The sequence below is a fragment of the Macaca thibetana genome, chromosome 6 (assembly GCF_024542745.1).
Source record: "Macaca thibetana thibetana isolate TM-01 chromosome 6, ASM2454274v1, whole genome shotgun sequence".
Lineage (NCBI taxonomy): Eukaryota > Metazoa > Chordata > Mammalia > Primates > Cercopithecidae > Macaca > Macaca thibetana.
In genome coordinates this window covers 85942081-85967321 of record NC_065583.1, presented here as the reverse complement: position 1 = coordinate 85967321, position 25241 = coordinate 85942081, and the positions used below count along the sequence as shown (strand labels likewise).

Below are 25241 nucleotides of genomic sequence, written 5' to 3'. Positions count from 1 at the left end.
ACAACTATGGTGGTGCTGTATATAATAACTGAAACGTGCATCAATTAGATAAACCTAGTGCTGAAGGAAACAGTCCTTCTTCCCTTCTTGTACTCCATCCACAACCTGTCCCCACTTGGAACACACGGCCTACCTTCTTCTAAATCAAGATGAATACTATCATGGCCTTGCATCCCTGCTAGGCTCCATCAGTCACCACCAGAAACCTAAACCTCACAAGGGTATCCTTTATCTGTTTACTCCTTAGACTCATCCTCATATTGCCATGTATACCCCCCAGTCTTGCCCAATTCCCTCCCTACCACTCTCCTAAATTCTTCATTGTGCCCTCTGAAACTCCCAATCTGGATCAGCCAAGTTCCCTCCATATTTTTAACCTTTCTTTTAACCACACCAAGTTCTGCCTCAATGAAAACATGGCTAATTCCCCTATAGATCCTACAGATTGCAGCTGACTTCTTTTACAGCTCACATGCCACAGGCCTAGGAGATGAGAAGCGGCTTCTCCTCGCTCGCACTGTCACCTACAGTCCTCTTCTGCTCCTTCCTCCTTCAGCAACCCCACTGCCTTTGAAGCTCAGGCCATCCAACTATACTACTAAAAACAGCCTTCTTGTTGCTACAGTCTACCAACTTCCTAACTCCCCTTTCCTTCAGTGAAAATTCTGTATCCTTCTTTTCCACCTCAGTGCCTGTATTCATTCTAACCTTCATGTTGATGTCCCATTGAACACTCTGGCCTCTCAGTTACATGACCTCCACGCTACTCACCCATCCAAAATCTGAATTCCCAGCACGGTACTCATCTGCTCCTCTCCTACCGTCCCAGGTCAATCACTGTAGTGGATCCATGGTAACAAATCTTTAACCTTTGATTTCTCTAATATTTTCTATCCTAACCCCTTTTTCCATTGCCTATCAGCCCACTTCTCATTTCTCATTCCTCCTTACCCAGCTTAGACTCCAGGACTCACCACTGTCATCAATCCCTTGTCATCACAACCTCAACTCCTTTGCATGTCTTTCCTCTCATCTTTCTCTCCATCCACACTTGAACCCCATCATGCCCATCTCCAAACCTGGGAAGCTGAATACGAAGAGAGAAAACTACAGCGGAGTTCATTAATTTCACTTTAATAGCTCGAAACTTCAAATGGGCAATCACTAGGGCCTACTAATCTTTCCAGTCCTTACTAGCATGTTTGTTTTCCCACCATGAAAAAAAAAAGAAAGAACCTATTTCATACCTTCTTTTATCTCAAACCTCCTAACCAAGTCTTCTCCCAGTCTCATCTTATACTTCGCCAAGAAAATAGAAGCCATTCGAGAAGAAAGCTTTTCCCATCGCCAAATCTACAAGCCCAACACTGTATGATGGGCACCTATCTTCTCTCCTGCTAAGATGGAAGAAGGATTAAAGGGCTCCCTCAAGCTCTGGATCCCAGTGTGTCGCTCACCTACTGATGACTTTACTCCTACCACTACCCTCTGTCTCTCCTCTGCGTCCAATTTCTCCCTCTGAATGGAAACATTTCCATCAACATAAAAATAAGCTTTATAATCTTGATTCTCTCATCCACAAACCAAATAGAAAAAGAACACTAACATGCCATTAAAAAATGAAAACTTTAAGATACAGTAGCATTCCATGATACAACCATCAAAAGACATTTATGGGATATTCAGGTTTTCAGAACTTGGTTTTGGTAAGTTACCAATGCAGAGAAAATTAAGTTTGGCAAAGGTAGTTTATCCTGCTAATTGGAAGCTAAATGTCTAACCATTCTAATGGTTCTACTAAATGGCCTTACCCCTTTTGTTGTTTGGACAGTAAATAATTCACATATTACAAATCAACAATGTTTATAAATGGGTAACATACTTTTATTGTGGAAGAAAAAAATACTGGTTACCTTACAGTGTTTCAAAGCTTCTTTGTATTCTTTGTTTCTGATTGCATCTCTAGCACTTTTTAGAGCAGTCTTCACTTCCTTGCTGGACATTCTGTCAAGGCAGAAAGCCTGAGTGAATCTACAGTAATACCTACCCGCCCGTAAAGGTTCCAACAAACTTAGTCATCTGGAAAGGGAACCTGGAAAGAGAAAAGACTCCTTCTATCTGGAACAGTCTTCCCTCTAGCATATACACAGTTTATTCCTTAACCTCTTCAGATTTGTACTCAAATGTCTTTATTTCCTCAATGAAACCCTCCCTCTACATGCTATTTTAACATTTTAATCTTGCCATCCCCCTACTCTCAACAACCCAGTATTTCCTGAACCCCTTTCATTGCTTTATTTTTCTTGAAAGCATTTGTCACATTTAATATACTATATATTCTACTTATTTATCCTATTTATTTTCTGGGTCCCAACCCCCACAAGAATGTAAGTTCTATGCAGGCAAGAATTTTTTTTTCACTGCCGCATCCATAGAACCTAGTATCTTACAAATTACAGATGATCAATTAATAAGTGTTGAAATTGAGTTATATTTTATTTACATCCATTCTCCATATATTTTGGCTAAAATACAAACGATCTTGTTGATCAGAACTCAAAATACATACCAATCTCAATCCAACTCTCCCACTCTATACAAAGTAAGATCCAGTAGAATAAGCCCAAGTCACAGATCAAACACCAACACAAATAATTTCAGTGACTGTGATAGGAAAGTTTAAGAAAGCATTGTTTTAATGCTAGTTTCTGTGAAACATAAATCAGGATATTAACTTTCTTCACAATAAGGATTACTGTAGGATTATTACCCATACTTTCTCTAAAGAAAAACAATGTTTAAACTTGAATGGAAGCAATGGATAATGCAAAAGAGTTGTACATTAATTTCAGTCATAAGAAGATATTTTAATTAGTAGATAATTTCTTCATTTAATCTTAAGATATATTAATTTTAAATAAACTAGCATATTTTAAGATTTCACAACTTATTCTGGCTTACCTGTAAACAAGTCTAATTCAATCATAATTCAATGTTGAAAAAAAGAAACATTTGTATTTTCTGTCAGTTCCTCTAATCTCATAGAAAGGTAAAACAAAGCTGGGGTAAATATTAAGTATTTATAGGTTTCAGATGCTCAAGGGAGTAAAATATACCAAAAAGATGAATCACTGACATGGTAAACTGACAGTCCTTTATATCCAAAGAAGAAGCTAACACAGAAGTATGAGACCAAAGAAGCTTGAGAAGTTAGATATATATTTTTTAATCTTTTTGACTTAAAAAATGTTAGGATTCAAAATAATAGAAAAATTAAGATACCATAAAATCAATTTATCTACAGCTAGAACCAGATTTCCTAAATAGGCAGATAAGTAACTTTTTTGCCGAGTTACAATAATTATATAATTTAAAGCACCATATTTCATATGTTCTTGATTTAGAAACTACTACCTTATCTGAAATTATCTTGGTATATATTTACAGGTGAAACCTTCAGAACTTTTTTTGTAGTTTGCAAATCTTGATTGGAGTAGGTAACAAATTTCAATGCTGATTTCACAATTTTCTCAAACCAGTTTCCTTTGGTTAAAAAAAACCCTGCAGACTAAAAAGAAGAAAATAACATCAAGGATGATGACAACTGATCTAGACCAATAAAAAGAGACAAAAAGAGATACTCAAGTAAAAAAATCAAAAGATGTCCAAGTTGAAAAGGAACAAAAACAGTCTCAAATTAAAAACAAACAGAAGACCACAACCATTACATAAGGAGGAAGTTCACCATCTCTTCTATCACCCAACATTCAAGAGGGCACGTATACAAACAAGGTAGAACCAACCACTACTAAACTACATGCAGCCCCCAAGCTATTTGCTATGCATGATATAAAAAATACATAAAGAATATAATCTAAATCAAGAGAAAGACTTAAGACATATAAGTCATTCAGTAATCAAATGCTAAACTAAGGGTAATGAGTGGAAGTGCAATAGGAATTTAGATGAGGAAAGGTGTGTGGCGTGATGTTATTAACAGCTACTATTAATAGAAGAAGACAAGACTTAAGAATGGAGGGAAGAAGGAAAATTGCTCTACTCAGAGGCAAATGCATTAGCAAAGTGAGAGAAGTGGGAATGAGTTGTGGCAAGTATAGGAAACAGTGAGAAAGCCATGCTGAATGGATCAGAAGGGACTTATTAAAGAAGAGAAGAAAATTAGGTTGGATAGGTCAAACAGAACCTCAGATTACAGATCCTGAAAGTCAAAAAGACAAGTATGAACTAAAATACAGCAGCAAATAGGAAGCCATTAGGAATTTGTAAGTAGATTGTTTTTAAAGACCACTATATAGAAACAAATACCATTTTTCTCTTGGTAATCAATTCTAATATTAAATATCCTTCAGTATCTGTGTGTCTCCATATGTAATTACAATTCTTCATGCTACAATGGAATCCTCTATTCTTCTCTTCCAATTCCTTCTTCATTTGATGCAACATTTAACATAATACGCTAGCACTGAGGTCCTCTCTCACTCATGCATACACACATATATGTATGTATGTAAGATTCAGAAGGTTAATTTCTAAAAAGACAAAATAATCTGCCCCTTTTCAACCCTAAAAGCTACTTCCTTCTTTTTTTGAGGGGGTGGGGTGGAAGGGAAAGGTCCATTCACCAATTTTCTAAACAAACCCTTATTGAGATCCAACCACCTACTAGGTACCACTTAAACCCATTTTCCTTCCAAGGGTAAAAACCTACTACCCAAAATGATTCCACGTAACCCCATACTCCTCTATTTTGGATATTTCCCTTGATTGTAAGGATTTCTAACATTTCAAAGAAACACCTAGCTCTCTTGCAAGAGAGGGAGATGTCTTTAACATTCTTCCACAACACAACTCCCTATTAATTCTTCCCTCTTATACCTCTCCTCCCACTTTTCTTCTCAATCTCAACTGACTTTTTTTAAACAAGAGTATTCATTTTGTACGTTTTCACTCAATTTTTTCTATTACCAACCCAAAATATATATATATATTTTTGAGATGGGAGTCTCGCTCTGTCCCCCAGGCTGGAGTGCAGTGGCGCGATCTGGCTCACGGCAAGCTCCGCCTCCCGGGTTTACGCCATTCTCCTGCCTCAGCCTCCAGAGTAGCTGGGACTACAGGCGCCCGCCACCGCGCCCAGCTAATTTTTTGTATTTTTAGTAGAGACAAGGTTTTACCGTGGTCTCGATTTCCTGACCTTGTGATCCGCCCGCCTCGGCCTCACAAAGTGCTGGGATTACAGGCGTGACCCACCGCGCCAGGCCAACCCAAAATATTTTTATCCGACATAAATCAAGCATAAAAAGTGGCAACAATGGCACTTAAAAAGAGTTAGAAAGTGACAGTCATGCCATAAAGGCAATGATATTCCTCAAAGACAACATATATATGTAAGTGAACTGATATGTCCTACTGTCCCCAGTTGAGGCTATGAAACCTTAAATAATATTCCAATATGCTCATATAAAGATTCCACAAAGCTAAAACAACAATAACAATAAATAGTAATGATAATGATAATGGAAGCTAATTACAGAAAGGAAAAAAAATGATACCTTTAAATCTAATAACAAAAGGTGTTTTGTGATGACCCATAGTCTGACATTAAAAAAAAAAACCTATGCCATTAAATCTTTCTTCTGAAAGGAATGAGTAAAAAAATCATGAAGTAAAAATAGATTCCAATTTATTATTTAGCATTCTAGACACTTACCTTTTACCTATTATTACTACCTCTATATTCTTCCCGAATTGAATTTCAGATTGTTCCTTACCCATTTTCCATCTAAATTAAATAAAAACAAGTATGAGACAGTCATATAAAAAGATGACACCCACAACCCAAAACCTTCTAAACTTTTTAAAGCATCAGATTCAATTTTCATAATTCATAATTTAAAACATGAGAAATAATTATGTACGATTTTTAGTACTTGTATTCTTTCCCAGAGAGACACTAATCTTAATCTCCAAATTTCTAAATTGGTCTAAACTATATTCCCAGGGTCTCAGATGATAAAAGGAAACCTCTATAAGAGATCAGAAGGATTCTGAAAAATCATTTCAGAATCATTTTGACACTGATGTCAATATAAAAAATGGAGCCAAAAAAGAATATCTACTATTTCTGTGCCATTTTTGCTTTGAATCAAGGACATCTACAGACAACTAAGGGTACTTATTTACACCCAATTTGCAGCCTAATTATATTAGAATAGAACTTTGTTCTAAGGAACATAAGGAGTATAATACAATTATATTAGTTCGTAATCTAATGAAAACAGAGAAAAATTTTTAATGTTAATAATGCATTTAAATAGTCATTAAAAATAGTAACACAACTAACTACACATCTACAAGTTCTAAGAATATTTTGATAGCATCCCTGAAGTGGCTTCTGTCAAACAAAAAATAATCTAGAATGGTCCCTGGAGAGAATGGAGGTGGTTTTGAAAAGCTGAATAAAGTGAAAAAAACATGCTACTTCAGAACTAGGAAGTAAACAATGTTTAGGCGAGGCAGGTAGGGATGAACAACGAATGAAAAGTTTCCCTAACCAAAACACTCATTAGTGATCTACCTAAATAGAAGTATAAGTTCAACAGTAAAAAGTCTTACTGGTAAGAAAAGAAAGTATAGTAATCCAAACAATGTTTAGGAAAGTAAGATAATAGTTAAAAAAGAAAAAAAAGTACCAACTTGACTATTTCACTGGCTTCTTTAGCCCTGGTAACACTTGGCTGCCCTCCTCATCCAATCTAGTTTTAATTTATCACTCAGTCACTTCAGCTCTGTTCTTACAAAATACCCTAGATCCTGTCAGCCCCGTTACTCTGTCATATCCACCCACCAAGGCTTACCCTAGTTGAGAGTGAGCTTAGGAAATCAAATAGATCTAGGATCAAAGCCATTAGGCCTTGGGTACCTGACTTCATTACTCAAAGCCCATTTCCTCACTGGTAAAGTAAGAATTGCATCACTTACCTTACATAAACATAGATGGAGTACTTGGACATAATCTATACTAATAATGTCCTATCTACTGTTAGTCTCTCAATCAACTTCACTACTTGCCATTCCTAAAACAACTAGTGTGATAACTCAGTTACTAATTTTCTCTACACATTCAAAATCCCCAACCCTCTCTGCAACCTCCTTCTTCCTTGCTCTCTCAAGAAGTAAACTTCTTACCTATACAAATGGCCCCTGACTTACAAATGGCTGAACTTACAATTTTTTGACTTTAGGATGTGCTTATCAGGATATTAAATGCATTTTGACTTACAATATTTTCAAGTTAAAATGGGTTTATCATGGTGTAACCCCATCATAAGTCAAGAAGCATCTGTATTCCTCAAAAGACAGCTATCATCAAACATGAGTATCCTCTTCAAATTAGTTACTACACTACATGAATACTAGAGTACAGCCTACAACAGGGATCACTTCCTCCTCCAAACCACTTATTAACTGAGCTACTTAACTACAACTTAACAAATATTATTTTTATTATCTTATATAGACATAACCTGTCTCCCAATTCAATAAATTCCTAGATGTAGGTCTTATATTTTCAGAGCTTCTTAAATACCCAACACTTACTGAATAATACATATTCAATAAAGAGCTAATGATCTTCCAGCTTCCAAAGCTTACCAGTGTTAACAAAAAACTGAGTGACTGAGGGAAGTGTCTCAATCAGTAGAGGTTTATCGAGTCACACTTTGAGGACGCTCCTGGGGAAAAACAAGCCCACAGAAGCATCTGTGACCCGCACTTTCCAAAGAGGGCTTTGGCAACTCAGTATTCTAGGGGAGAGCATGCAGAAGTGAAAAACGGTGGGAGGGAAGTAGGCAGTGAGGCAAATGGTTACATTCTCCTGAGTACCTTTTCTGATAGCATAGTTACTGATTAGCAAAAATGTTATATGTTCACAAAAGAGTAATCAAAACAATGAGGGAACCTGAAATTATGAGAACTAGCTGAAAAAACTGGGGACTAGGAAAAAAATAAATGGTGGAGAGGAAGTGAGGGGAAGGACTGTTGAAAGGGAGAGATTATCCATGTAAAAGTGAAGAAAAATGAACTAATGAATGGTTAAAAATAGAGGAAGATTAACTTCAACTTAAAATAGGAACTTTTAATGAGACCTATTTAAATGTGGAATGAGGCGTTTAGTGGAAGTGCTTCCCATCGCTGGAGATGAAAAAGCACAGGCTGAACAATCCACTCAGCAGGAATGATTTAGGATAAACTGAATGTCAGATGGGAAGTAGGACTAGAAGCCTCTTAGATTCTTCCAGCACAATGTCTCTAAGGCTCTAAAATATCTGTCTTGCTCCAAATCACTGCAGCACCTGCTCCTATTGACACTGCCAAGGGGAGAAAGAAGAAAAAGATGTATTCTTGTAATTCTGTCATCAGAGTACATATCCTGTGGAAACAAGGCTGTAGAGAGTAAGTACAGTTTATGGAATCAGACACAAAGTTAAATATAACTTTTATGAATTCAAATGTCAGTCAATATTGTCACCATGGTAGAAAATACATCCTACATTCCAAATAAATTCGAAACAAATTTGTGTTTATGAGGGAGTCCACTTGTATCACGTTCCACGCTGTATTATTATTTCATGTATGCTAGGTTTTGCTTCCCTGAAGTCTAACCTCGTGTAAACCGAGACTATTGTTTAGGTTCTTTTTTTTTTTTTTTTTTTTTTTTGAGACAGAGTTTTGCTCTTGTTGCCCAGGCTGGAGTGCATTGGTGTGATCTCGGCTCACTGCAACCTCCGCCTTCTGGGTTCAAGCGATTCTCCTGCCTCAGCCTCCCGAGTAGCTGGGATTACAGGCGCCCGCCACCACGCCCGCTATTTTGTGTATTTTTCGTGAAGACGGGGTTTCACCATGTTGGCCAGGCTGGTCTCAAACTCCTGACCTTAGGTGATCCGTCCGTCTCGGCCTTCCAAAGTGCTGGGATTACAGGCGTGAGCCACCGCGCCCAACACTGTTTACGTTTTTGCGTGACCCGCAGATCTTTATCACGCTGCTTGAGTAACAATTCTGCTACACTAACAGATAAACTCAGTAGACTGGCAAGAAATTTTGTAATTAACTGCAGACAGAGCATTTAGTGAGTTACGGCACAGACTCTTCAATTTTCAGTCGTGCTCTGACTGGCTCCCTGTGTAAACTCAGGTCAGTCATTTAACCTCTCTAAGCCTGTTTTCCTATCTGCAATATGGTGAAAGTGAGGATCATGGAAAATATTCCATATAAAAGTACCTGGCATGCAGTAGATGCTCAGTAAATGCTTAGTGTAACGCTCAGCACCTAAGTGTCATGTGAGTATTAAATAAATCTGTTCCTTATTACAATTATCTTATGCAAAAAAAAAACCTGCCAGATACTAGCATTCAGTTGAATTATGTTAAGTAAGTAGTACAACTCCTCTTTTTACTATCAGAATATTAAAACTACTAGTGTGATGTGCAAATTATATACTCGAAACTAGATACTGAAATTGGAATTTGGCTTTGGGACAGAAATCTTCTTCCAGAACTCTCCAAAGGAATTCAACAGTCAAAAGAGACCGGTTTTTATTCTGCAGCAAAACAATGATATTCTGAACCTACGCCAACTAACTGAATACGTCGCAGAGCCCATTTCCCCCTCCAGTTTCCCTTGTCTCCTTTGCTCTCTGAAGGCAAGGAACAGCTATGCTTTCCCCCGCCTACAGCCTGAAACTTCTTACTAGGCCCCGCTCCTCGTCCCATGAGAGCACAGTAAATCCTGACTGCACAGGGTAAGAGAAGCTATAAGATGAGACAGACTAGAGATTTCTCTGGGAAGGTATTCGAGGGGCTCTAAGGTATTCACGGCGCACCTGAGGCGGTCCACCCAGAGGCCCCACAAGGAACCGCCCTATTGAACTTAAGTGACAGCCGCGCCGCCACCTCATCGCCGCCCAGTTCACGCTCTCGCCGAATACTCAGTCACGCTTGCGCGGCCCAAAACGAACAGCCCCGGCCCCGATCCTTTCTTTCGCTAAGTACCATTTCAATCGCCTTTATGATCCCTTGTGCAAAAGCGACAGAGATCCGAACCCACCTGGGACAGATGCTCCTCTTCTACAAATGCCGAGTCTGCAATGAGAGCGCATGCGCCTTTCCCAGGCATCATTCACGTGACTGGAAGTGGCTGGGTTCTGATTTGCTCGGTATTTGATTAAAAAGCCTTAATGTGGGTAAAAGCGGGGATTTCTCTGTTGCGCATGTGCGCGCTCTCAGCCTGATGGGAGTTGTAGTTCTGCGGGTGAAGCCCGACGTTACTATCAAGAAACCAAACTGCAAGCTCTGGGAGTTGTTCGCTGTCCCTACCCTGCTCTGCCAGGGAGAGAACGCCAGAGGGAGGCGGCTGGCCCGGCGACAGGCTCTCAAAACCGCTACCAGCGATGCTACTGCTGTGGGTGTCGCTGGTCGCAGTCTCGGCGCTAGCGGTACAGGCCCCCGGAGCAGGGGAGCAGAGGCGGGGAGCAGCCAAAGTGCCCAACGTGGTGCTGGTCGTAAGCGACTCCTTTGTAAGTACCGCGAGGCAGGGGAGGGGCCCCCGCTAGGGACCGGAGACCTCCCCGCCGCCGCCTGTGCTGCAAGCTTTGGGTAGCAGAACCTGAGACATTTTCAAACACCTTTCACCCCGATGCAAAGAAAGAAATACATTTTATGTGAGGCCCCGTGTACTCACAAGCACACCACATACCTATGCAGGCATGTAAAACAATAGTGAAATACTGAAAACATCTTTGCAGATTTTTTTTTTTTTAATACTGACCTCGATTCGCTAAATTATTTTACCACTACTAATGAACTTTCAGTCCATACCCCGGTTTGGTTTAATTGTGTGGTAAAATAACATTCTGCATCTCCATAAAAGCGTGTTAGCTTTCCAAAAGTCATTTCCCAGTTCACCTCAGGTTTGCAGGAATTCATGTTTGGGTGAGAAGTGAAGAAAGTTTATTTTTATTATCCAGGTTTGTGATAATCCTGTTAGTGCTGATTCAAATGGAGTCGTTGGTATAACTTGATTCACTCCCCCGTATTCCAGAAAAATTTTGCGTGTGTGTGTGTGTTGGTAATGTGGCCGAATCCCAAACTTAAACAGTTTCTGAAACTTTCCCAAGCCAAAGGTGCTACTGTCAACCTTACCGAAGCTTTTAGGATGATACATGTTTTAAAAAGTGCTGCTTAGACAATTGTTTGGTTATTAATTGTAATATTAGTTTATTATCACTCGGTGTTACTGTGGTCACACAGAGGTTGGTGTTAAGCATATCTGGCACTAAAGAGTGTTTGCAATCATATGTTGTATTCCCTTTCTCATAGATTAACCTGTGAGGATTAAAATTGCATAGTCTGGATGTGCCCATGAGATTTTTTGAAAATATTAAAGTTATCTTTGTGATTTAAACTTAGAGAATGGGCGGTACTGGAAATTGACTAGATGGCATTTTATTACAGAGTGATCTTGTAATCAAAGACAAATGAAGGAAGCAGGATTGTGCAGAGGAGAAGCTGAATTTTGTTGCTATCTTATTATGACAGTTCTCAAAACTAATATGGTGCTTCAGAGCTGCTTTCCAGTTGGAGTGAGGGGAACAGACCTTTCTACCTGCATGTTGGATGGCCACTGATTGTGGGCTGCTCCTAGAATGGGGCATGATGTTGGGCAAAGCAGCTGTCTTCAGCAGAGGCAATTGTTCATTCCTAAAAGGGAATTCGGATGTGGATCACAACATCCCAGAAACTTCTAAAGATGACTGAGATATTTAGGTTTGTTACTTCTTTAGTATAGTATGAATGCATAGATTTTTCTATATTTGCTTACATTTTTGGCATTCACATACTTGTTAGTATTCAAAGTGTCCTATCTTTGGCCAGTGGAAGCCCCTTCAGGTGGTTCTGAGTCCTTTTGACCCATCCCCATTAGTATTTGACAGCTTGCTTTAACAGAGTTCAGTGTCCACAATGCGTATTTCCTGCCCCATCTTGTATTTAGAGACCACAATCTGAGTGTTAGGGTTTTCATTGCATCTAGACCTTTCCAGTGGACAAATCTAGAAAGTACATATATTTTAGAAAGAGAAAAATAAATTGTGAGATTATACTGATACTTTCCCTTCAAATTTATGAGTTCATTCTTTAATTTTTATACTTATATCTTTTTTGTCTTATGCCAAATATTTTGGTCTAAACACATTAATACAATTACTTATTTGCTTTTTCCAAACATATAATATGTATATATCAATGTGTTTGAAAAATAAGACAGTAATATTACTGGAAATAATGCTAGTCCTGAGTGGAGCTTACAGTTTCTTTGAAGTTTTTGTTTTAGGTGTATTCAACTATATAGTAAAAAGATTGGTCTTTAAACTTAAAATAATTCCTCTGTCTATGATTATACCAGTTTGGTATGCTGTTAGATTCTTGACACTGATTTATCATTTCTAAAACTCTACAGGCTAAGATAGAGCAGTTCAGCTGATAATAATTGTAGGAAGAAGATAGCACATTTGTTTTACATTCAGGATAACAACGCAAGAGCTTTGCAGACCGACTCCCAAGAAAACAAGCAAAACAAATGAAAACACTTTATACATAAAAACTATTAAATATTTGAAACATTTAAAGTGTCTGGAAATTGTCCTAAGGGCATACACCAAATGAAGAAACATTTATTCAAGAAAATCCACTAAAACTTGGTAAGAACGGCAAGAAGAGTCTGTGGCAGTGAACTATGGCTTTGACAGAGGTTTCACTCACGTGGGTGTGGCCAAGAAGATAGGACTCCTCCCCACAGCTCCCAATGACTGGTTATCATATCTCACTAGAAGGGACAGGCTGTGAGGATTTCTCATCTTCTCCTAATGCAAGTTGGAGAGGTTAAATTCCTAATGAATGCAGCTGAGAAGTTGAGGGCTCCCTTACTTCAGTCAGCCCCCACTTACAGGACAGAGGCTTTATGCCAGGTGCGGAAGCTTGAGAATACTAGGACCCTCATTGCCCTGGCCCTAGCTCTGAGGTAGGACAGAGGTTCCATACCAGGAGAGACAAGCTGAGAAGATCAAACAAGCTTCTGCAAAGCAAGCAGAATGGAGGAAATAATAAGGATTAGAGCAGAAATTAAGGAAACAGAGGATGGAAAAATAGTAGAGAAAATCAATGAGACAAAAAATTGGTTCTTAGACAAAATCAGCAAAATTGACAAACAGTAGCTATGCTAAACAAGAAAAAAGACAAAAGAGCTAGATTACTAAAATCATGAAAGAGAATGGATACATTACCTTAAGAAATAAAAGAATTACAAGGGAATACTTACATATAACAACTGTATATCATCAAATTAGATAACTTAAATGAAATGGACAAATTGCTAGGAAGGCAGAAACTACTGAAACTGACTCAAGAAGAAATAGGCAATCTGAATAGACTTATAAGAAGTAAAGAGAGTAAACTGGTAATTTTAAAACTACCAACAAAGAAAAGCACAGACCCAAACAGTTTCACTGATAAATTCTACCAAATACTTAAAGAATAATTAATATTAATTCTTCATCTCCTCTTCCAAAAATTAGGAGAGAACACTTCCAAACTATAAGACCAGTTTGACCAGGCGCAGTGGCTCACACCTGTAATCCCAGCACTTTGGGAGACCGAGGTGGGTGGATCACCTGAGATCAGGAGTTCGAGACCAGCCTGGGCAACATGGTGAAACCCCGTCTCTACTAAAAATACAAAAATTAGCCAGGTGTGGCAGGCATCTGTAATCCCAGTTACTCGGGAGGCTGAGGCAGGGAGAATTGCTTGAACCCAGGAGACAGAGGTGCAGTGAGCCGAGACTTGCCATTGCACTCCAGCCTGGGCAACAGAGCAAGACTCCATCTCAAAAAAACAAACAAACAAAAAAACAGTTTTTGCCTGATTCCAAAGCCAGGCATACATCACAACGAAAGAAACCCACAGACCAGTATCCCTTAGGAATATAAGAGCAAAGATCCTCAACAAAATGGATTTGGCCCTCCATATTCACAGGTTCTGAATCTGCAGATTCCACCAACCTCAGATAAAAATATATGGTATTTATGGGATGTGGAACTCACAGAACTTGACTTTTCCTATCCATGGGTTCCTCAGGACTGACTGTGGGACTTGAGCTCACAAAGATTTAGTATCCTAGGGAGGTATTGGAAACAATCCCCTACAGATACCAAGGGACAAATGTACTAGGAAACCAAATTCATTAGTATATAAGAAGGATTATTCATTACCAAGTGGGATTTATCTCCAAAATGTACAGTGAGTTTACTATCTGAAAATCAATTAATGTAATACATCATATTGACTGAATAAAGGACAAAACCCATGTGACCATCTCAATAGATGCAGAAAAAGCATTTGACAAGATTTAACAATCCTTATGCATTCAACTGGCTAGAAATAGAAGGGAACTAAAAGGCATCTACAAAAAAAAGCCAGAACTTTACACTGAATGGTTAAAAGAAAAAAAAAAATCAGTTTTCTGACTAAGATCAGAAAGAAGACAAGGATGTGTGTTCTCACCACTGCTATACAGCATTGTACTGGGGGTTCTAGCCACAGAATTAGAAAAAAAGATTAAATAAAAAGCATTCATATTGGAAAGGAAGAAGTAAAAGTATCTATACTTGCAATAATCTTGTATATAGGATTCTAAAGATCCACTACAAAACTATTGAACTAATAAATTAGTAAGGCTGTATACAAGATCAGTGTACAAAAATAAATTATATTTTATACACTTAATTGATTAATACACTTACAGTCAAATTAAGAAAACAGTTCCATTTAAAGTAACATCAGAATGGATGAAATACTTAAAATAAATCTAATCAAAGAAATGTAGTTCTTATACTCTGAAAACTACAAAACATTGTTGAAAGAAATAAAAGAACATTTAAATAAATGAACAGACATCCCCTTTTCATGGATCAGATTTGATATTGTTAATATAGCAGTACTCACCAAATTGATATACAGGTTCAATTCAATGCCTGTCAAAATCCCTAGAACTTTTTTTTTTTGCAGAGATGGAAAAACCCATCCTAAAATTCATATGGAAATTCAAGGGACCCAGAATAGCCAAAAATAAATCTTGAAATAAAAAGAACAAAGTTGAAAGACACCTCCCAATTTTAAAGCTTACATCATAACTACACCAATCAATGTAGTATGTAATTGCCTTAAGGATAGATGACATACAGATCAATGGAATAGAATCTAAAGTCCAGAAATAAACTTCATGTTTATAGTAAATTGATTTTTCAACAAGGGTGCCAAGACCATTTAATAGGGAAAGAATGATCTTTTAAACAAATGGTGCTGGGAAAAAAAAAAAATATGAAAGAAGTTGGACCCTGCCTTGCACCATATACAAAAAAAAAAAAAAACTTTAAATGATTGATTAAACAAATTACAAATTGTAGTAAAACTACAAAACTCTTACAACATAGGTGTAAGTCTTCGTGATTATGGATTAGGCAATTAAAAGATGGGCAAAAGATTTTCTTTTTTTTTTTTTTTTTTTTTGACGGAGTCTCACTCTGTCACCCAGGCCAGAGTGCATTGGCATGATCTCAGCTCACTGCAACTTCCATCTCCTGGGTTCAAGCCATTCTCCTGCCTCAGCCTCCCGAGTAGCTGGGACTACAGGCGCATGCCACCACACCCAGATCTTTTTTTTTTTTTTTTTTTTTGTATTTTTAGTAGAGACGGGGTTTCACCATGTTAGCCAGGATGTTCTCAATCTCCTGACCTCAAGACACACCCGCCTAGGCCTCCCAAAGTGCTGGCATTACAGGCATGAGCTGCCACCATACCCGGCCAAAAGATCTTAATAGACATTTCTTCATAGAAGATATGCAGATGACCAATAAGTACATGAAAAGATGCTCAACATCGTTAATCATTAGGGAAATGTAAATCAAAACCACAGTGAGACACCAGTTACACCCACTGGGATGGTTATAATGGAAAAGACGATAACTAGAGTTGGCAACAATGTGGAGGAATTACAACCCATACACTGCTGGTAAGATCATGCAACCATTGGAAAACAGTTTGGCAGTTTCTCAAATGGTTAACCATAGAGTTGCCGTATAATCCAGCAGTTTTACTCCTAGGTGTATATCCAAGGGAAATGAAAATATGAGTCTACACAAAAACTTGTACATGAATGTTCATAGCATTATAAATGTTCAGTATACATAATGGCCAAAAAGTATAAACAACCCAAATGCCCATTAATTGATAAATGGATAAATAAAATTTGGTAATATTATTCAATGATAAAAAAATATGGTACGTGCTACAATGTAGATGAAACCTGAAAAGATTATGCTAAGTGAAAGAAGCTAGTCACAAAGGACCACGTAGTGTGTGATTCCATTCATATGAAATGTCCAGAGAAAGCAAATATATAGAGCCAGAAAGTAGATTAGTGGTTGTCTAGGCTTCAGGCAAATAGAGAGTAATGGCTAAAGAGTGCAGAATGTCTTTTGGTGATGATGAGAACATTCTAAAAATTGACTATGGTAACGGTTGCACAGCTTTCTGAATATACTAAAAATCATTGAATTGTACACTTTAAATGGATGAGTTGTTTAATGTGTGAATTATACCTTAATAATCCCATTTTTTTAAAAATAGAAAACATGCCAGGTACGGCGGCTCACACCTGTAATCCCGGCACTTTGGGAAGCCAAGATGAGCAGATCACCTGAGGTCAGAAGTTCAAGACCAGCCTGGCAACATGGTGAAACCCCGTCTCTACTAAGAATACAAAAATTAGCCAGGCATGGTGGTGGGCACCTGTAATCCCAGCTACTCAGGAGGCTGAGGCAGGAAAATCGCTTGAACCCAGGTGTCAGAGGTTGCAGTGAGCCGAGATTGTGCCACTGGACTCCAGCCTTGGCGACAGGGTGAGTCTCTGACTCAAAAAAATAAATAAAATTTTAAAAATTAAATAAATAAATAATAGAAAACAAGCATCTCTGCCTGGGTCCTAAAGGACATAGGCATCTTCTGCATCCCCACTCCTACTTCTACCTCTATTCCCTGCCACTGCACCTGTATCAGTTTTAGTTTTGGTGAGGTTTCGGGAGTGGCAGGGGAGAGGAGGTACAGGAATGTTCACTACAGAGTCTAGTGAGAATCTCATTCAGTCTGATGAACAGATCTGGGAAGAACACTATAAGCAGTCTTGCCATGCTAACATGACAAATGAAAGTTGCTGTTACATCCTTTCATTAGGATGATACATTCAAATCTAAACTCTGATTCTGCATGGCCCATAATGATAAGGAACCAAGTACAAGTCATGGTTCAGAAGGAGCAATCAAAATCACAAAATCATATCTACCAAAAGGCTCACCCACCCCAAGGGGGAAAAATGTACAGAGCCCTGAGAATTAATTAACAAGAGCAGAATGCAGCAACTAAAGGCAGTTGGTACCATTTCTGTCACTTTTGCAGAAAGCCAATTAATGGGTCATTTTTATTTTTTAAATGCCCAATTTTAGAGTGCTTAATTTGTTTGAACCATAGGAATGGCTTTGAGAAAATTGAAACGGGCTATTAGTAAATTATAGAAGTTATCCCAAAAGCAATTCTGCAAGATTTTCTCTCCCAACTAAATTTGACAGAACTGTGTTTTCACTTATAACTGGCTATCCGTTGTAAACCACATTAACATAATATGGAAAACTTACTTTCTCTGTTTTTCATCAACCAGCTGTGTTAAGATGCCTTTCAGTTCAGAATGAAATATTCTATGGACCGTCTCCCATTGATACCATTATCAGCAGTACTAGTAGTAGCCTAGTTTTTAAATGATTCATTAGTGTGTAAAAACTACATGAAGTCAAAAACCAAAACTTCTAGAAGATTTTTAAATATTTTCTCTATTAACATTTTGGTCTTCGTTTAGAGTATTACTGATATTTTTCACATTGCGAATATGTATATCATAATTTAAATATTTCCTAGGAACCAAATTTTGCTATTGATATGCTTAATCCAATTTATTAAGCTTTGCAAAAATATACTGTTGAATTTTGAGCATAAATTTGTCTTCCTTTTTAAATTGAACAAATCTCTAGATTAGAGATTCATTTCATTTCATTCACTAAATATTTGCATCCCGCTCGCTGCCTTATATACATCTCAGACAGTTGTTGTAACATAGATCACCTTTCACTGATGGAATTGTTGGTAACTTTCCCACATGAGGGCAGTCACCCCCTCCCTTTCTGGTTACCTCTGCCATTATATTTCAAAGAGTCCTGCTTTCCAGCCTGCTTTTGATACAGATGATGTCCCTGTACTAGTCATAGAAATGAATCAGGAAATCACTAACATGGATTTTAATCTGACGCATTAGTTATTGATATGCTGCGGTAGTCATTTGCAGTGGTCGTTACAACAATTTGAACCTAGCCTGCAGGACTTGGAGTCCAAATCCCAATATTTAAATTATATAGCACCTTTAAGACAGTTCTTCTACCTTGTGACCTCCTGCTCCATCCCCCAACCAGGTAAGCCTGGGTTGTCTGGATTCTAGGCAGTGGACACAAATTGTTATCTCCCCATGTCCAAAAGATTGTAAGCATAAGACATATAGACATTTGGAATTTGTAAGGATAAATTTCTGAGAATTTGAATTTAAGGGCTTAAAGAAATTCTCATGAGGGAGGGCTATGCACCTTTTTTTTTATTTTGAGATGGAGTCTCGCTCTGTCACTCATGCTGGAGTGCAGTGGTGCCATCTCAGCTCACTGCAACCTCTGCTTCCCACATTCAAGTGATTCTCTTGCCTCAGCCTCCCGAGTAGCTGGGATCACAGGCACCCGCCACCACGCCTAGCTAATTTTTGTATTTTTCTTAGAGACAAGGTTTCACCATGTTGGCCTGACTGGCCTTGAACTCCTGACCTCAAGTGATCTGCCTGCCTCGGCCTCCCAAAGCACTGGGATTACAGGCATGAGCCACTGTGCCTGGCCTCTATGTACTTTTGTCTTTGGCTTTCTAGCTCATCATTGAGGAAATTCATAGTTATTTGCTTAGCATTCAGTGATTACTCTTGCTAGAAGTGGTAATTTATTTTGACATAAGACATGCATAATTTTCTCCATCTTAAAAAAAAAGAACTGACTTTAATCCCACGTTTTCTTCCAGCTAACACACCATTCTCTAACATCGATCCTGTTTTTCTGTTTCGCTTTGCAAAATAACTTCTTAGAAGAGCTTTTCTTTTTTCCCGCTGCTGCCTCACTTTCCTGCCTCCCATTCCTTCCCCTTTCCAGTTTAGCTGTTCATCTTTACCGCCCATTGAAAGTGCTCTTGTCAAGGTCACCAGCTGTCTCCATACTGCCAATTCCAATGTGCATTTTCTGGCCTCATTTCAGGTGCATTCTCAACACAGCAGATGTTACCTCTTTCTTGGCACACTGTCTTCTCTCAGCTGTCATGGCACTCGGTCTCCTCACATCTTCCTCCCTTGGCCATTCTTTCTCAGTTTCCCATGCTGCTTTCCCCTCTTATTTGGGACTCCTTACAACTTCTTCTAGACCCTTTTCTTTCCCCTCCTTTCCCTCTCTCCCTAAAAGGTTTTATTTAGTCTCACAGTTTTCAAAACCATGAATATGTTAAATACTCCCAAGTTTTATTTCACCAAGATAGACTTCTCTCAACTCCAGATTCCTGTCTGTATCCAACAGCCTACTTTATGTCTCTATTTAGGAATCTCAGCTATCCCAAGGGTTTAGATATATTCTGTATTTTGGGTTGGCTCATGTTTTAAACTGGAATTTATTTGTACTTATGTTGAAAACATGTAATAGAACTCCAGGACTGGAATATTCTTTTTTCTGTTCTTGCTCTTTACCAAGGTGAGTTCTTCAATTCTCAGTTCATCTCCAAAATGCATGTCTCCAGCCCAAACATCTCCTAATCTTCAGACTCATTTATCAAGCTGCCTAATTTTTTTTGTAGAAACAAGGTCTCCCTATGTTGCCCAGGCTGGTCTTGACCTCTGAGCTGAAGCTATCCTCCCACCTCAGCCTCCCAAAGTGCTAGGATTACAGGCATGAGCCACCACACCCCACCCCAGCTGCCTAATTGATATCACCACTTCCATCTCACAGATACCTCAAACTTTGTATGTCCCTTAAATTCTTTGAATAGCTGGATCCTACCCATTCTTTAGGTCTCATATATCCCAGAGAAGACTTCCCTGTCCACACTGTCTAACATAGGTCTCTCTTGTCCTTCTGTATCTCAGATTTTTTTTCAAAGCATACATCATAATTTGTAATTATTCATGGTTTATTTGCCAGTATACTTTTTGCCTCTCCCACTAGACTGTAAGCTTCATGGGGCCTAGGACTGTTTTATTCACCATTGCATCCTCAGATTTTGCACAGTGCCTGGCACATAGTTAAGTATTCAATAAATACTTAGTTCATCATCCCCCAAAAGAACGTTCTATGAAGTCCTTTATTTACTGTATTCATATGAATCCAAGCGTAACACTGCGTTGAATTCTAGATATTTATGTACCAGATACTGGGAACACTCTCTATACTTGTTTTGTTTTTATCTTTGGAGGATTCTTAAAATCATATTGAAGTCTTCTGCTATTGTAAATTTTATGGTTAAAGAAAATAATTTTCTTCTTTGGTAATGCAATCAATGCTAATTAAATTTCCTTATTTCCAGGATGGAAGGTTAACATTTCATCCAGGAAGTCAGGTAGTGAAACTTCCTTTTATCAACTTTATGAAGGCACGTGGGACTTCCTTTCTAAATGCCTACACAAATTCTCCAATTTGTTGCCCATCACGCGCAGGTATGAATATCCTTAATATGAATGGGAGAAAGTGGCTACACACTGAAGCTATATTCACAGTTTAAAAGATTATAACTAAAAGTAGAATGGTTATATTTGGCTTCAATAAAATTGTTTTAATATAAAAGATGTGCATTTTAAGGTATATATTGGCTATTGGGCGTGTTCAAATTGTATTTTTCAAGAGTAGGAATTTTTATCATTTAGAATGGTGTCTAGTTCATGTGTTACCATTTTATTTCCTTGTGACCGGGGACTAAGAATCTCTTGACCATCCAAGAAAATGAGGGAATACACATATTTCCTAGAAGAGTTCTGTTTCCAGGGAAATTTTTCGGTAACGCTATAGGTAATGGGGAGGACTTCTATGAACATCAGAGTATACCATAAAGTAGTTACAACTTATATTTAGATTTACCTGAATTTTTTCTTATTATTTCGGATTATATACTTTACCTCTTTCTTTCAGTTTCAATTCACTTTTATCCCAAGTCAAATTGTTCACTTTTATTATAATAATTTAACAAATAGACATAGTTTTATTGGCAGAATGTCAGTGACATTAAGCCATGAATGATTAACAAATAGGAAAAAACTGCCATTTTTATAAATTCTATCTATTGTCTAATAGTTGTTTTCCTTTTCCCCTGTCTTCTGGTTTCAGATGTTATTTTTCCTGGAAGAAGTATATTTTGAAGAGTAAGCAAGGTTAAATAATTTGTCAAAGACTACTCAGTAACTGGTGTTATTGGGATTCAAACCCAGGTAATCCCCCATCCCAGCTCTCAGAAAACATCTTGCTAGATGAAAACAGAAAGCTTATTCTAACTTTCTATTTATGTACACAGAAATGGGAAAATAAGTATTGATTGAATAAGCAATCATAGTTGTAGAAAATGAGAGATAAGGCATAGCACACTTACATTTTTTGTGGAAAGCCAGCAAAAGGACAGGGAATAAGGGAAGATCCTTAAGGATATTGGGGAAATGAGATCTGTACTTCAATTGTCTGATTTAGAAAATTAACCAATGAATACTTAGGGATTATTTTTGTGCTTGAAAGAGGCCTCTAGTCACACACACTTTTTATTTAATTCCAGCTGTATTTACCTTAAGTAACTTAACCACTAAGCATTAGTCAACTCATCTGTAAAATGGAAATAGTAACTCCCCACAGAGTATCTCCCTGATAAAATGAGGTAACAATCAGAAATGTTTGCTAAAGCACCTAATCTGGGTACGTTTTATTGCAGAGCATGAGCTCTACACTAGTGGACTGCTCTCTCAGAGTAATTGGCCTAATAGTTAAATTGTTAAGCGTTACCTTAATCCCAATTCCTTTTTTTTTTCTCTCTCTCTCTCTCTCAGCAATGTGGAGTGGACTCTTCACTCACTTAACAGAATCTTGGAATAATTTTAAGGGTCTAGATCCAAATTATACAACATGGATGGATGTCATGGAGAGGCATGGCTACCGAACACAGAAATTCGGGAAACTGGACTATACGTCAGGACATCACTCCGTTAGGTAAAAAATGAAACAAAAATAATCTTCATGGACTGCCCTCTACCATAGCGTGTACATGTAGTCTTTTTTACTTTAACTTTTTTATTTTTCCACAAAGGTGAAAGTAAATATCTTAATTCCTTCATTGTGTTAATTAGGCTGAAATTTTAGCTTTCTTTCATCTTCCTAAAACATTAAAATGGCTAATATACTAGTCATTTTGTTTTTCTTAAACAATAAAGATCTATAAGTAGTGTTTGTAAAGTTGTTTAGCCCGTGCTTTATTTTCATTGAATTTCTTTTAATGGCTACTGTATTATTAATTTTAAAATCTGTTTTTAAAACCATAGCCTTCTTGCTGTTTATGCCGAATATTTCAGCTTTCCTTCCAGGATCTTATATGGAACCCCCTCCTTTTGGTACTGGAATGCTTTCCTTGGTCAGCTCTCTCTAACTTGAGTGAGATAGTAGTAGTGATGCAGCTACAAGCCAAAGAATGAAGGATTGCCAGGAGTCACCATAAGTTAGGAAGAGGCAAGGAAAAATTCTGCCAGAGCCTTCAGAGGGAATGTGTCTCTGCTGACACCTTGATTTTAGACTTACAGCTTCCAGAACTGTGGGAGAACAGGTTCCTGTTGTTTTAAGCCACACAGTTTGTAATAGTTTATTCTGACAGTTCTGGGAGATGAATACAGTGAGTTTTGGGTAAACAGATACTAAAATAATCTAAAATAATCTGAACATTAAAATTGATTTGCTAGTTACTGTTTAATTTCTTTCCTTTTCTGTCCTCCAAAATCTAAAAGATGGCAGTACAGGAAATGCAGAAGCAATCCTGACATTCCTATTCTTTGCTCTGTCTTCTAATGCATGGCCAAATGTAGTCAGTTCTCTTTCTGAATTATTTCTCCAATTTACTCACTTCTCACTCTCTCCACCAAGCTACTGTCATCTCTTGCCTAAACTATTAAAATGGGCTTCTACCTGGACTCTTCGTACTCTATCTGACCCATTTTCTATAGGCAACTGGAATGATCTTTCTTAGATATATGTCTGATTACATGACACACTTGCTTAAAATCTTTCAGTGGTTTTTCTCTTCAGGTTAGTTAAAATCCCAAATCCACGTCATGATTTATGAGACCCTACATGATCTAGCCCCTGCCTACCTCCAGTCTCATTTCATACCACTCTATCCATCCCTCAGTATGCACCTGGTCTTTTAAAACTTTCCTTAATATGCTTTTTACTACATCTGGACTATTGCATGAGCTAGTTTCTCTGTGCAAAATCCTGTTCCCCTACTCTGCCCTGCTAATATCAGAAAGAAAGGGAGGGAGAGGAAGTACATGTAGGAGGAGGAGCACAGCTTTGTGTCCACCAGAGCAGTCAGATACCCAGCTTCCCTGCTTACCATCCTTGTAACCTTGGGCAAGTTACTTGATATTGAGTGTCAGTGTTCTGTAAGAATTCTTGGGCAAGTTACCTGGCATTACGTGTCAGTGTTCTGTAAGTTATCTGTCAGAATTATGATTCCTACCTCGTTGGATGACTGTGTTTTATATGAGTTAAAAGATACTATACAAGGAGTAAGCAGAATAATATAAAATATTTAACAGTGCCTGGCACAGAGTAAGCATTTAGTCAATGGAAAGATTATTATTATGAAAATGGCTTAACCAGAATTGCAGTCTAACATTTATATAACCATCTTTTTTTTTTTTTTTTTTTTTTTGGGACAGAGTCTCACTCTGTCACCCATGCTGGAGTGCAATAGCTTGATCTCAGCTCACTGCAACCTCCGCCTCCCAGGTTCCAGCGATTCTCCTGCCTCAGCCTCCTGAGTATCATAGGCATGCACCACCACGCCCAGCTAATTTTTGTATTTTCAGTAGAGACAGGGTTTCACCACGTTGGTCAGTTCTCGAACTCCTGACCTCATGATCTGCCTGCCTCTGCCTCCCAAAGTGCTGGGATTACAGCCGTGAGCCACTGCGCCCAGCCATAACCATCATTTTTCTAAAGTGCTTTGCATTACTAGTTACTTTATGGAGTTTCACAACTTTCTCTTTAAAATCTTTCTCCTTTTTAGAATGCAAGCTTAATCTAAAGTAAAATACAACTGTTTATAATAAAATAAATCTAAGATTGAATGCCATATATCCCCTGTAACTTTTATTCTTCTATGTGACACAGTTAAAATATGACCTGACTTTTATTCCGCAGCAGGATAATTATCCATGCAGAACAAGGACCTTATCTCTTCTCTGCTTTATTCCCATTTGCCAGCATAGCACCAGTACATTGTAGGTTCACAATTAAATTTTTGATGAATGAATGAATGAAAAAGTTATTTTGAAGTACGTACAGTTTATTATTTGATAAACATTGATATTCTGTGTAATGCAGGATCATGTCACTTATTCATTATTAGTATTTTTTACATATCTACAATAGACGATATCCTGTTTTTAAGTTTTTTTAATTTTTAAAATACTAATATTTAGGAGTTCTTTCTTTGTCGTGTGGATTTCTAAAATTAGTAGAGGAAAAAAACCACTTAGATGTTGATATTTGGTGTCAAAGATGGTTTTCAGTGCAATACTTTCTTAAAGCTTATTTTCATTTACTCACACTCTCATCAGAGCTTAGGAAATTGAAATAAGCCACCAGGAGTATTTTTGTGAGCACTGTATATACGCACATAGACATTTGGCTAAGAAGTAAGTCAAGGGTGCTATTAATAGCATGTCTGAAGGTTATATGAATTATAGCACAT

At 37.9% G+C, this 25241-nt stretch overlaps 2 protein-coding genes across 4 annotated transcripts in view; one reads left to right on the top strand and one right to left on the bottom strand.

Annotated features, from left to right (window-relative positions):
• Positions 1 to 10213, bottom strand: part of SKIC3 (SKI3 subunit of superkiller complex) — a 91301-nt gene extending 81088 nt beyond the window's left edge. Inside the window, exons 1-4 of one of the 2 annotated variants that reach the window (XM_050794272.1) lie at positions 10126 to 10213; positions 5732 to 5803; positions 3415 to 3568; positions 1914 to 2004 (exon numbers count right to left, since the gene is read on the bottom strand). In XM_050794272.1, coding sequence (XP_050650229.1) covers positions 1914 to 2003 — 90 coding nt within the window. In that variant the 5' untranslated portion in view covers position 2004; positions 3415 to 3568; positions 5732 to 5803; positions 10126 to 10213. Of the gene's footprint in view, positions 1 to 1913; positions 2005 to 3414; positions 3569 to 5731; positions 5804 to 7674; positions 10085 to 10125 lie in introns of those variants that run through there. The other variant, XM_050794273.1, reaches the window with a different exon arrangement.
• Positions 10214 to 10263: 50 nt separating this feature from the next.
• Positions 10264 to 25241, top strand: part of ARSK (arylsulfatase family member K) — a 48947-nt gene continuing 33969 nt past the window's right edge. The window contains exons 1-4 of one of the 2 annotated variants that reach the window (XM_050794306.1): positions 10523 to 10594; positions 16758 to 17029; positions 20826 to 20955; positions 22324 to 22483. In XM_050794306.1, coding sequence (XP_050650263.1) covers positions 20886 to 20955; positions 22324 to 22483 — 230 coding nt within the window. In that variant the 5' untranslated portion in view covers positions 10523 to 10594; positions 16758 to 17029; positions 20826 to 20885. Of the gene's footprint in view, positions 10595 to 16757; positions 17030 to 20825; positions 20956 to 22323; positions 22484 to 25241 lie in introns of both variants that reach the window. The other variant, XM_050794305.1, reaches the window with a different exon arrangement.